This window comes from Ipomoea triloba, chromosome 7, assembly GCF_003576645.1.
Source record: "Ipomoea triloba cultivar NCNSP0323 chromosome 7, ASM357664v1".
NCBI classification, from domain to species: domain Eukaryota; kingdom Viridiplantae; phylum Streptophyta; class Magnoliopsida; order Solanales; family Convolvulaceae; genus Ipomoea; species Ipomoea triloba.
In genome coordinates, this window is record NC_044922.1 from 26079989 (window position 1) to 26091773 (window position 11785).

The 11785-nt window shown below is 32.0% G+C and overlaps 1 protein-coding gene across 1 annotated transcript; it reads left to right on the forward strand.

The window, feature by feature from the left end:
* The first annotated feature begins 478 nt into the window (after positions 1 to 478).
* On the forward strand, positions 479 to 6476 carry LOC116025752 (acid beta-fructofuranosidase AIV-18-like). Its single transcript, XM_031267083.1, has 7 exons — positions 479 to 1028; positions 1196 to 1204; positions 3042 to 3898; positions 4577 to 4738; positions 5490 to 5728; positions 5866 to 5953; positions 6062 to 6476. Exons 1-7 carry the CDS (start codon positions 686 to 688, stop codon positions 6251 to 6253), a joined length of 1890 nt encoding a protein of 629 aa, XP_031122943.1. The 5' UTR covers positions 479 to 685; the 3' UTR covers positions 6254 to 6476.
* Positions 6477 to 11785: the final 5309 nt, after the last annotated feature.

Here is an 11785-nt window from a genome sequence, read left to right on the forward strand (position 1 = left end):
AACTTGGACCATATAGGATAATAATTTGAAAGTCGAGAACCACGAGCAATCAATTTAAAATTTTAGGGTTAAACTTGGCAAAATCACCGTACTCCTACAACTTTTATAAAGAGATAAAATCTTAAATTTTAGATTAAAAAAGTAAAAAATCATAGTAATTCTAAAAATTATTCTAACATATTTCTTCCTAATTCATATATATATATGTGTGTGCGCGCGCGCGCTCGCTGCGTGCTCTGTGCGTGCGTGCATGTAATGCTTAAAAATTAATTATTTTGATTTTTAATGTTTGAAATCTTGTATTTTAAATTATTTTATTTTTAAACTTAAAATCTTCGATTTGATCTGATCCATATATCTAATGTGCTACCATCAGCATATCAAATCGAATTGGATCTATACCCTTTTACAAATGCGGATGAGATTTTTCAAATCTCTTTCTAACAAATGAGATGCATTTCAAATTTGCCCCAATTCGCTACACGCTGACCCTAATTCTATCTATTGTACTCTTGATATGAGAACATACAACGGCTCACACGAAAAAACTCTCAATTTACAATAATCTCAAGAATCTTTCAAAAAAGAATTTTTAATTAACATTTTACCAACAAGCCGAACCACATGGGTCAATTGCTATAAATTGATAGTGTTTAGATTTCAATCCCATCATCAAATTCCCCAAATGGCCACCTCTTCTTCTTACAAACCCCCTTACACTCCCCTGTCGGGTCGAACCGAGTCCGCCGGAGCTCCGGCGAATCTCCGGCGATCCTTAAAGTTCTTCTCCTGCACTCTCCTCTCCTTACTCTGTGTAGTCTCCGGCGATCATTCATCCTTAAAAATATCTGAAGTGGTCAAAGATGAAACTTCACAACAATCGTCTCGCTCCCTAAGGGCCGCCGGAGATGATTTCCCGTTGCAGGAGAAAGTCGCCGGCGATGGGGTTTCATATTGTTGGACTAATCGGACTTTGTCTTGGCAAAGAACAGCTTTCCATTTTCAACCTCCAAAAGGCTGGATGAATGGTAATTTAATAGTTTAATTTAATTTATTGTATTTAAAAAAAAAAAAACTTTTCCCCTTTTTTGATTTTGATGAATGAATATTAATTTTGAGTTTTGTGTTTTAATATTATTTTCATGGCTGCTTTTGGGGGGCATAATCGGAATATAATGGATTTATTATGCTGCAGATCCTAATGGTATGGTACAATACAAACTCTCTACATACTTACTATCTAATCTCAATTATCATTGCTTAAGATTCTTAAATATTGTCTCTTTTTTAAATACTCATATTTTTTATAGGGTAGTATCCACTCAGATTTAAACTGACCCCTTATTTGAAATGGTAATCGAGATGTCATCACACTACGTGCGGCAAAAATTTATTAGTTTATAAAAATATAAATGTAATTTTATTTAATTAGTAATAATTTTTCAACAATTCTAATGATAATAGAATTGCATTTTAAATAGAATTATTTGTTTAATATACAATGCCTATTATCATTGAGTTGTAACATCATATCAATTGATTATATAATAATGTCATAATAAGGTTAGGTCGCTTCTGGACTATGTGATTAATATATGAATGAAAATTCAACAATAATAATAATATCTCTAATATTAATTATTTCAACATAGAAATTTGTAAACTAAAAATTAATTATTAGCTATTAATATTAGTAACTAAAAACGTTCAAAAAATATTTGTAACTAAAACTAGTAATTGATTTAGGCAGTGTTTTCTGTGTTTGAATATACCTAGAAAATTCAGTCAACGGAAATCATGGGTGTTTTGACAGAAGTCATTTTCCGCAGCCACCACAAGTCATAACTTTTGTTTCCGGCAGAAACCAATAATTTACTGGTTTCCGTCGGGAAACCAAGGTTTTTTTAATATTATTTTTTTTGTATTTTTATTTTTAATAAATAAAATTATTTTAATATTATTGTAAATATTTTTAAATTCTAAATAAAATAATTAAAATGTTTAATTACAACTCTTCTCATTTTTCAGACAATTAACCAAACACACAAACAGTTTTTCAGAATACAACCAAACACGGAAAATGAAACTATTTTCTAAAAAATGATTCATTTTTCAGAAAACATTTTTTCAGAAGTCATGTTTTTTTTTTTTTTTTTATAAACTACAAAAATATATTTTTTCTTAACATTGATAGTTTGTGTTTTCAAATATTAGAAATCAAGTTTACTGTACTATTGTACAATATAAAAATAGAAAATATTTTCGCACCCACTATATGCATCAATATTAATATTGATGATCAATTTTAAACATAATCAATTAATATAACAAATATCATATTTTTAATATTTATTTTTAAAAAATTATATAAAATATCACTGCTCTAATTAATTAATAAAATGGGCCCATTTGATATAATTGATTCCTTAATTTGTCATTAGAAAAATAGTATACGGTAGTTACGGCAAATTATACCATAAACATTAAACAAGGGCCGCATTGCATGGTGGACACTATTACAAAAATATTTAGATTATGTTTCTAGAATTAATATATTATGCACTTGTAATAGTTATGTGTCTTCAAATAAATTGAAGGCCCATAATACAATATATTACTTGTAGATGTTGAGCATAAATAATATATAAATATAAATGTGCAATCTAGGCCAACCACCACAACTTAGGCTTTTAGTTGAGATGGGCACATGTTTCAATTTTGGTATCAAAACCCATCAAAGTAATCGGCCGCACACGTAAGGGGACGTGTTGAGCATATAGACGCACAATGTAAGATGTAACTGGTTAATAGTATATTCACAAAGTCATGAATTCAAATCCCAACCTTCTTAGTTACATTTTTTCGAGTAACTTGATAGTTAAAGATACAAACCTGCAACAACAAGATCACGAGTTTAAATTTTTTCTAACCCTCTTGTTTTGAGCGGGTCCGTTTGTGAATTACAGATATAATTTTTCCATTTTTTGGAATCCAACTTTTGAAAAGTATGTTCACATGGATACACAAATAATGTTTGATAGGTCCACTATACCACCAAGGATGGTACCACCTTTTTTACCAATACAACCCTAATTCAGCCATTTGGGTGGAGAACATCACTTGGGGTCACGCAGTATCAAGGGACATGATTCACTGGCTCCATCTACCTTATGCCATGCTTCCAGATCAACCGTACGATCAACGTGGCGTTTGGACCGGGTCTGCCACAACCCTCCCTGATGGCCAAATCATGATGATCTACACTGGAAACACTGATGTGCAGGTACAAAATCTTGCATACCCAGCCAATCTATCCGACCCGCTCCTACTTAAATGGGTCAAGTATTCGGGCAACCCGGTTATCGTCCCCCCTCCCGGCATTGATCTGTTGGAGTTTAGGGACCCGAGTTCAGCATGGGCGGGCATAGAAAAAGGCCAGTGGTTTGTTACTATAGGGTCACAGGTTGGGAAAACGGGTGTTGCATTTATTTATGAAACTACCGACTTCAAACGCTATAAGCTCTTGGATGAGTTCTTGCATTCAGTTCCGAGTACGGGTATGTGGGAGTGTATTGACTTCTATCTGATTTTAGCTGATGATGAAATCGGGTCAGATTCTTCAAATAAAGGGTCGGGCGTCAAGCATGTGTTAAAAGCTAGTTTGTTTGATGAAACACGTGATTATTATGCTATTGGGACATATGACCCGATTAAAAAGAAGTGGGTACCAGATTTTCCAGAATTGGATATCGGACATGGGTTGAGACTCGATTATGGGAAGTTTTATGCATCAAAGACATTTTATGACCAAAAAAAGAATAGAAGAATTTTGCTGGCTTGGATTGGGGAAAGTGATCCTCAAGAAGTTGACATGGTGAAGGGTTGGGCATCACTACAGGTATTTTATTACATGAATTTTAATTTCATCAATTTGCTATAATTGCATTAAGATTCCAATAAATAAACCGAAAATTTACTATACCAAATGGTAAGACAAGAAGACAAGAAGTCACTAGCATAATTAGCCAGATTTTTATTATTTGGCTTGGGCCGATCCAACTCAATATTAATTGGACTAGTTCTGAACTATAGAAATATTTTTTATAAAATGCAAAAATATATGTATACACTTTTGGGCTTGAGCTGGGGCTGAACAAAGATTTGTATTGTTTGGTTAGGCCTGACTCAACCCAATTTTAACTAGGCCAACGTGGTCCAATAAAAAAAAAAAAAAACTTTTCCACTTTTCTTTATCTCTTTCGCCATATTCAGTCCCAAATCATCCCAAATCCCAAATCCCTATCGTATCGTAACCCATCCAAGTTTGTAAGGTTGTTTAACTTGGTAACCACTATAATGCAAGTTTAACACCCTAATGCAAGTTTAACACCCTATGAGAACATTCTATTAACCTTCTTAATTTGAGCCAGTTAATTATGAGCCCTCGAATAATAACTACTGATATTCCTCTTCACTCAAAAAAATTCATATCATGACACAAAATGCTTATAATATGTTGTGATAGATATGATAGAACACTCCCTTATACTTGGTGAATATGATATATAACCTGCAGGGCATTCCTAGGACACTGCATTTTGACAAGAAGACAAGAAGTCATCTCCTTCAGTGGCCAATTGAAGAAGTAAAGAGCTTGAGATCAGGCCACCCCATTGTCACAAAGGTCAATCTTCAACCAGGTGCAATCCTACCAATCCACATTCCAGCTGCTGCGCAGGTACACACTTCTATCTATCTCCCCAATCCCAAAGACCCCGAAAACACGGTACCTAAGTGGCTCAGAAAATAGGCCGGGACTTGTCAACTTTAGATCTAATTCCTGTATTGTCACTGTCGAATTTTGAATATTGGCAGGGTCGGATATTAGGGCATGCAATTTGCAACAGCACCGGTCCCCCTAGTCCAGCCCTGACTTAATAGTTAGTATATTGGCCCAAAATTAGATTTTTTGTTTGCATTTTTCTTTTTGCAATTTTTCTTCAATTCGCAATTTATTTATACTTTGATAAGGCATCACCTACCAACATAGGGCCACGCAAATAAAAAAATTTGAATATTGATTTCTTATCTCAAATACTGTCCCTACTGGACCAGTGAACTAAGGGTGCGTTTGGTTCGTATATGGGAATCGGAATCGGAATGGGTATCAAATACTTGGTAATGGTAATGGGTTTTGGTGAAAGTATTTAGCATGTTTGGTAGTTGGGTGGAATGGGAATGATTATTAATAGTTGGGGAAAAAATGTTGAAGGGAGATGAAACCCTTATTTAATAAGGGTATGGGTTTTGTCATTAATGGGGTATTCCAAACCCATAGTAGCATCCACAAAACCTATCAACCAAACACTAGCAATCACTTTGATACTCATACCTTATGCCTAAACACCCCAACCAAACACACCCTAAGCCCGTACCGGCTATACATTCACATAATCAAATAAGATTAATGGGAGATTTGAAATGTACAGTTAGACATTAGTGCCTGGTTTGAAGTGGATGAAGAGACAGTGGAATGTGAAGGTGAAGCCGATTTTAGGTACAACTGCAGTAGCAGTGGCGGTGCTGTTAAGCGAGGCGCTTTGGGGCCATTTGGTTTGATAGTTGCAGCTGATCAAACACTTTCGGAGCTAACGCCTGTTTACTTCTATGTTCAAAAAGGTGGTCATGGGAAGAAGACAAAGGCTCATTTCTGCACCGACTTGACAAGGTTAAATTTGCTTTTTCACCTTACCTAGTACTCACCAATATTGTCTCAAATGGAGTAAACATTTTAAATTTTCCACTATTTTTTTGTTAATTCTAGAACTAGAAGTGTTTGTAATGAACATAAATATAACGGTGCAGGTCATCACAAGCATCTGGAGTTACGAAAGAAGTTTATGGTAGCACCGTACCTGTTATTGATGATAAAAAATATTCAGCAAGAATATTGGTATGTTTCATTTATTTTCTTTAAATTTAGATTGTTGTGTAATAAATGGGACAAAGTATTATAGTTATTAGCAAACATTCTTATCTTCAATTGTGTTCATCAAATTAGGTTGACCATTCAATCGTGGAGAGTTTTGCTCAAGGAGGAAGAACAGTTATAACGTCAAGAATATATCCAACAAAAGCAATATATGAAGGGGCAAGAGTTTTCTTGTTCAACAATGCCACAGGGACAAGTGTTAAAGCGTCTGTGAAGATATGGCAAATGAATTCAGCTGACATTAAGCCATTCCCATTTTGATCAATTGTTACGTTGTTTGCTTCCAATTCACTTTCTCAATTATCATCTGATCTGCCGTTTATATGAATAATTGGAGCTTGTATATTAGACTGAATTTCACACTAACAAGTGGTATTCGAGCCTCCATGCTAGATTTATGTGTAATCCCAGGTTTTATTTTATTTTAGGGAAAATTACATTTTTCGTCATTAAGTTATATAATAATTATAGGATTCGTCTCTAAGTGTTGGTCTACGGTTGGAAATCTCGTTACTTTGTTAGATGAAAAACAGGAGTTATTGGACGAAAAATAGGGTTTCGACCAACATTTCGACCAAAACGGTATTTCCGTCCAACAATTGATATTGGACAAAATTTCTGCCCTATGAGTCAAAGTTGGACGGAAATTCCACATAGTAACCCACCATTTTTAGAATGGGAATTTACGTCCAACTTTGACCCGAAGGGCGGAATTTCAGTCCAACATCAACATCTGATGTTGGATGGAAAACTCATACGCTAATATCTGAAATTCCTTCCAACGGTTGGTCGGAAATTGTGACCAACGGTTGGTAGGAAAATCTATATTTATATAAATTATATTTATTATTTTGATCTTACTATAATTTTGTTTTACCTGTTGTCAATACATTTTATATCATCAATAAAGTAATATACACACTATCTAAATTCAAAATGAAAATATATTTAAATATCAAAATTATTTATAACAAAAAGATAATATCATGTGCATACATATTTAAGCAATGCACTATTGCCATACACACAAAAAAAGTCATAAAAAATGAAGTACTTAATCTTCATTAGAAGGGGGCCTGTGTTTCATCATTTAGTGAGGTGGAGTTGTTCAAATTTAAAGAACTTAACAACTCAGGATTTGCATTGAATTGTGCAATTATAGCACCCATCTTTTCAAGTTCTTCTCGGATCAACTTGTTTTCTTCCTGACACATTTTATTTTTTCTTCCCTCAATTGTTGGATTTCTGTTATCAAAGCTGCATTTGAAGATGATGCTCCAGCCTGAGATTTTGATTTCTTTGAAGCTTTAGGAAAATAGTGTTGCGTATCCAAGCCAAAGATATATACGTAGCCTCCCCTCTTTACACCATTGGTGGCCTCCAACCACAACTCTGCATTTGATGCATCAGTCTGAGTCTTTCGCAATTCATTTATGTATCCTATAAAATAAAGCAAAGTATTTTCAGCTTCATCAGTTTGATTATTCTCATTTATTGTGGCTGAACCTGTAATCACAGCCAACAAATCCCAGTTAAATATATCATTTTCTCACAAAATTTAAACAAAAATCAACTACCAATTCAAATAAAAATTGGTAAAAACACAGAAAATTCAAAGAAATGTGAGAGATTATATAAAAGCAAAACCTTTGTGGATTTCCATTCCAATTTCTGCAACTCCACCCATCTTGACCCGTCCTCTCATTCTCTTTACTTTCTCTACATCTCTTCTCAACTCTTTCAAAAGTTGTTGTCTTGGTCAGCAGTATAGTAAGAAGATTCGGAAGAAGGCAGATTTTTGCTGGAGATTTTCGCCCTAGAACATCAATTAGAGGATTTTACACATTGTTATGCCATTTTGTCCTTCTCTTGGTGCACATTGTTATGCGTTCTACATAACGATGTGCCGTCGTAGTGAATATTAGATTTTTTTAAAAACTCTTTTTTTTTAGTACTATTGACTTTGTTACAATGTAATATCTATTCATAGCAACTTTCTTAGGCTTGAACCCACCCCTTCCCATGTGGGTGTGCAACCGGGTGCCACTAGACCACAAGGTCTGGCTTTTTATTTATTTATTAGTTTTTAACTCTTAAAAAGTATGAACATAATACTACCAAAATTTTAAACTCTTTAAGAATAATGAAAGGAATACTACCAAATTTTAAAGTCTTTAAAATATGAATAAATAACCATCAAATTTTTGAAAGATTATTGAAATGTTTAAAATTTTATAAAAATCTTAATTGAATACATGACCTTCCATTTGGAAATGTAACATTGATGTCATCGAACCATAAGGTAGTGAACATTAGTACTTATTTGTCAACTATTCATATTTAATTTAGTACTTGTTTTGTTAATAATTCATTATGAACTAAAACTTATTTAATTTTAAAGCATAAATTGAGTTGAAACACTAAAAAAAATACTTCTAAATTTGAATAATAGTATAAAAAAAAATTTCAACAAATATTAGATTTGAGACTTAAAAGAAAATTTTCTTTTAAGGGTCTATTTAAAAACCCCAAAAATTTCGTAAAGTCATTTTTTAAATTTGTCTGTGTTTGAATCAAAAATAAAAAGTCAAAAGAAAATATTCATTTACCTGTCTCTCATGTCTCTATTATCTCTCGTCAAGTTAGTTTTCCAAAACCAAAAATGATTTTAGAAACCAAAGCTATTGGTTTCGAAAACAAAATTTTGGTTTCAAAAACCAAATATTGGCCAAATTTGATTTATGAAATTAAAATTTGGATTAGGAAATTAGCTCAATTTATAAAATCGAGTTACTCCAACTCTAATTTTGAATGTTTCGTTCAATGAATTTTATAAACATTAAAAACTCCATCTTATTTATTAACTATGTCAATTTTGAATAATTTTTTATCGATTCCTTTGTATTACACTATAACTTCAAAAATGTATTTTTCTTTCAACATACTTGTAAAATATTGAGTTAAATTGGATATTAGCAAAACGTCTAAAGCATGATATATTTATTCATTTATTTATTTGGGCTTGAATTTTCATTCTATTTTTAGTGTACATATATATGTATATAAATTTATGTGTGCAAAGAAGGTGGTATGGTGATTTTTTACTTATTTGGATTGTGTTATTGGATATTATTCTATGTTAATTAAGCATGTATTAACTCTAATTTTTCATTATAAATTTTAATTTATGGTTGATTTATCTTGTTGTTGTTATGTGTATGTGTGTGTATATATATATCAATCAATTATGACTATAACTATTAAAATAATTAATATTTTATAACAAATAACTTTATAATATATTTATGTTCATTTTCAGAAAAATAAAAAAAATACAATTTTTAAATTTCAGTCAACATAAAAAAATAAAATTTTTGACATTTAATCAAATACCAAAAATTAAAATAACTTTTTAAAAATAAATATTTTTTGTAAAACATTTTCGGGATTTCTAAATGGACCCTAGGTCTATTAGAATTATAATTATCCAACCAATTAATAGTTGGTGGAGATGCAGATCTTGGGTTGGCCTGAAAATGAGAAAACGTATACTTGAACCAGAAAGAGTTACGTGAACTAAAAGAAAAATCATTGAACACAAAACCCAGTCTGACCATTTAAGCCCAATTGTTAGGCCTTTAACCTGTCTGTGATTGGATACCATAATTGTTAACAATTGATCCGCATTGTGGATCCTAATCCAAAACGAAATTCATTTTGCAGTTAAAATATTATGTACTTTTATTTAATAAATTATTTGCTTAATACAATTAACATATTATGTATTCATAGTTAATAAATAAAGTATTTACAATTAACATATTATGTACATCAATTTATAGAAACATAATAGGAAAATGACGGTTTTAGCCCATTAATTATGCGTAAATTGTAGACTCTGGTCCATGGTGTAATTTGCCTGGATACCATAGTCACTAGTACTAATTTTCTAATTCTAAATTTATCTTATAATGTTTTTACGTAACATTGGTTGATATTACCATGAGTCTTTAAAAAATCAATTAAAAATTTGTGAAACAGTATGTGAATCTAAATTCTTTGTAGTATTGCTAGGAAAATTGTTTCTATGTCTGACTGTAAAGAATGGTATACCGTTCCATTGATCTTATTTATAATTGTTTCAACTTATTATTAAATGAATGAGTTTTTTTTAATTTAAAATAAAAATCAATTAAAAATCAAATACAAAAAAGAGATAATCAAGTAATATCATATCAGTGTATAAATATTAAGAAATCGGCTTACGAGGAGAATAACATGACTTCAAAAAATATTATTCTCATCCTATATCCTGACTTTATTGGATAAATGAAAAGAAGAAAATGCAACTTTGTTAGTTTCTGAATTAATAAATAGGCATCTGCCAATAGGGAATTAAAAAAAAAAAAAGTAAATTAACCATTAAAAAATGTTCATCAGTCTCCAAAGTCTTTGGTTTTCTCGAATTTTTAAAAACCCTTTTGTAGATTTAAAATAATTAAATGTGTAGTAGTTGGTAGGAAAAGTTTTTTTGTAACATATAACATATATAAAAGTGGGGAAAACCACTATTAATGATTTCTTTCTTAAAATATCATTGGAAGAATGTGCTTTCATTAATAAGCCTTGTCTTGAGTTCAAAATTTTGAAGAATTTTGTCAAAATCATCTCCTAAACAAATTATAGGCCCTTCTAAAGATAGAATAGCTAGCTATAGCCTGCATGTTGCCATGTTGGTCACAAGGGTAAAGTACGGGAGAAGAGACCAGGAATCGAGTCTCGCCGGAGCCCTTAGGGTTGAGAATTCAACCTGGCAGAAGAAGAATAGCTAGTTTTACATGAAAATTCTGTGAATACAGCGTTTGTCTTGTTTACATTTGGCTAGATCATTAATGACTTTAGAGAAGTTTTAAGTTTCTTCAAGTACCCAGCTTCCAATTCGTGAAATAGTTTGCGAATCAAGTCTTCAGTAGCATAGTTAGGGAAGTTGTTTCTGTGTCAAACTGCAATGAATGACTTACCATTCCATCGAACTTTGTTGTAATCGTTTCAATTTATATGAATTAGTTAACTTTCCCTTAAAACAAAAGTGTTTACATGATCGAGCATGAGAATCAAAGGCTAACACAACAGCATCTGATCAACAAGAATCAGACCAGCCTAGAGTGTCTAATAAAAGGCCTGCAACGAAAAGTATGCCAGTTTGGGGAGGGGGTCAGCTTATGTTTGAGGATATATTTAGATGATGAGATAATGTTGGTCGGAAGTGGCAATTCCAAGTAGCATATGTTGATGTTCCCAAATGCCAAGTTGCCTCAGCACAAATGGCAAAGGCACAACTTGACAAGTCAGGCCAAGCCTTGCCAGCTCTATAACTTTTTGGCATCTAAATACCCAAAATAGATAGATGCATATATGGATCTTCCAAATAAACTTTCTGATATTGCAGGTAACCACATTGTATATATGTCTACTTTATATTTGATGAAATCATGCTTTAATTATTAATTTACTTCACCCCGCTCGCATTTAGCTGATCCAATTAAAGGGCAGGCGAAGTTTTGATCTTATTAATTTTTTTAATACCAGAGAGAGTTTAGAATTCTCGACTTCTTTTAAAGGACGAAAGTGCATGCATATGTGATACTCTCAGAAAATATTAATAACGACCTGAGATCTAACTTAATCATATAAAAAGAAATAATAATAATAATAATAATAATAATAATAATAATAATAAGAAGAAGAAGAAGGTGTAACACTTTAAAATTAATGAGTAAATTGAAAGCATAT

Bases quoted from the DNA above. Each gene is read 5' to 3' on its own strand.
- LOC116025752 (XM_031267083.1), top strand. From the start codon at position 686: ATGGCCACCTCTTCTTCTTACAAACCCCCTTACACTCCCCTGTCGGGT. The intron at 4,739-5,489 runs GTACACACTTCT...TGAAATGTACAG, and splicing joins ACATTCCAGCTGCTGCGCAG to TTAGACATTAGTGCCTGGTT. The intron at 5,954-6,061 runs GTATGTTTCATT...TCATCAAATTAG, and splicing joins AATATTCAGCAAGAATATTG to GTTGACCATTCAATCGTGGA.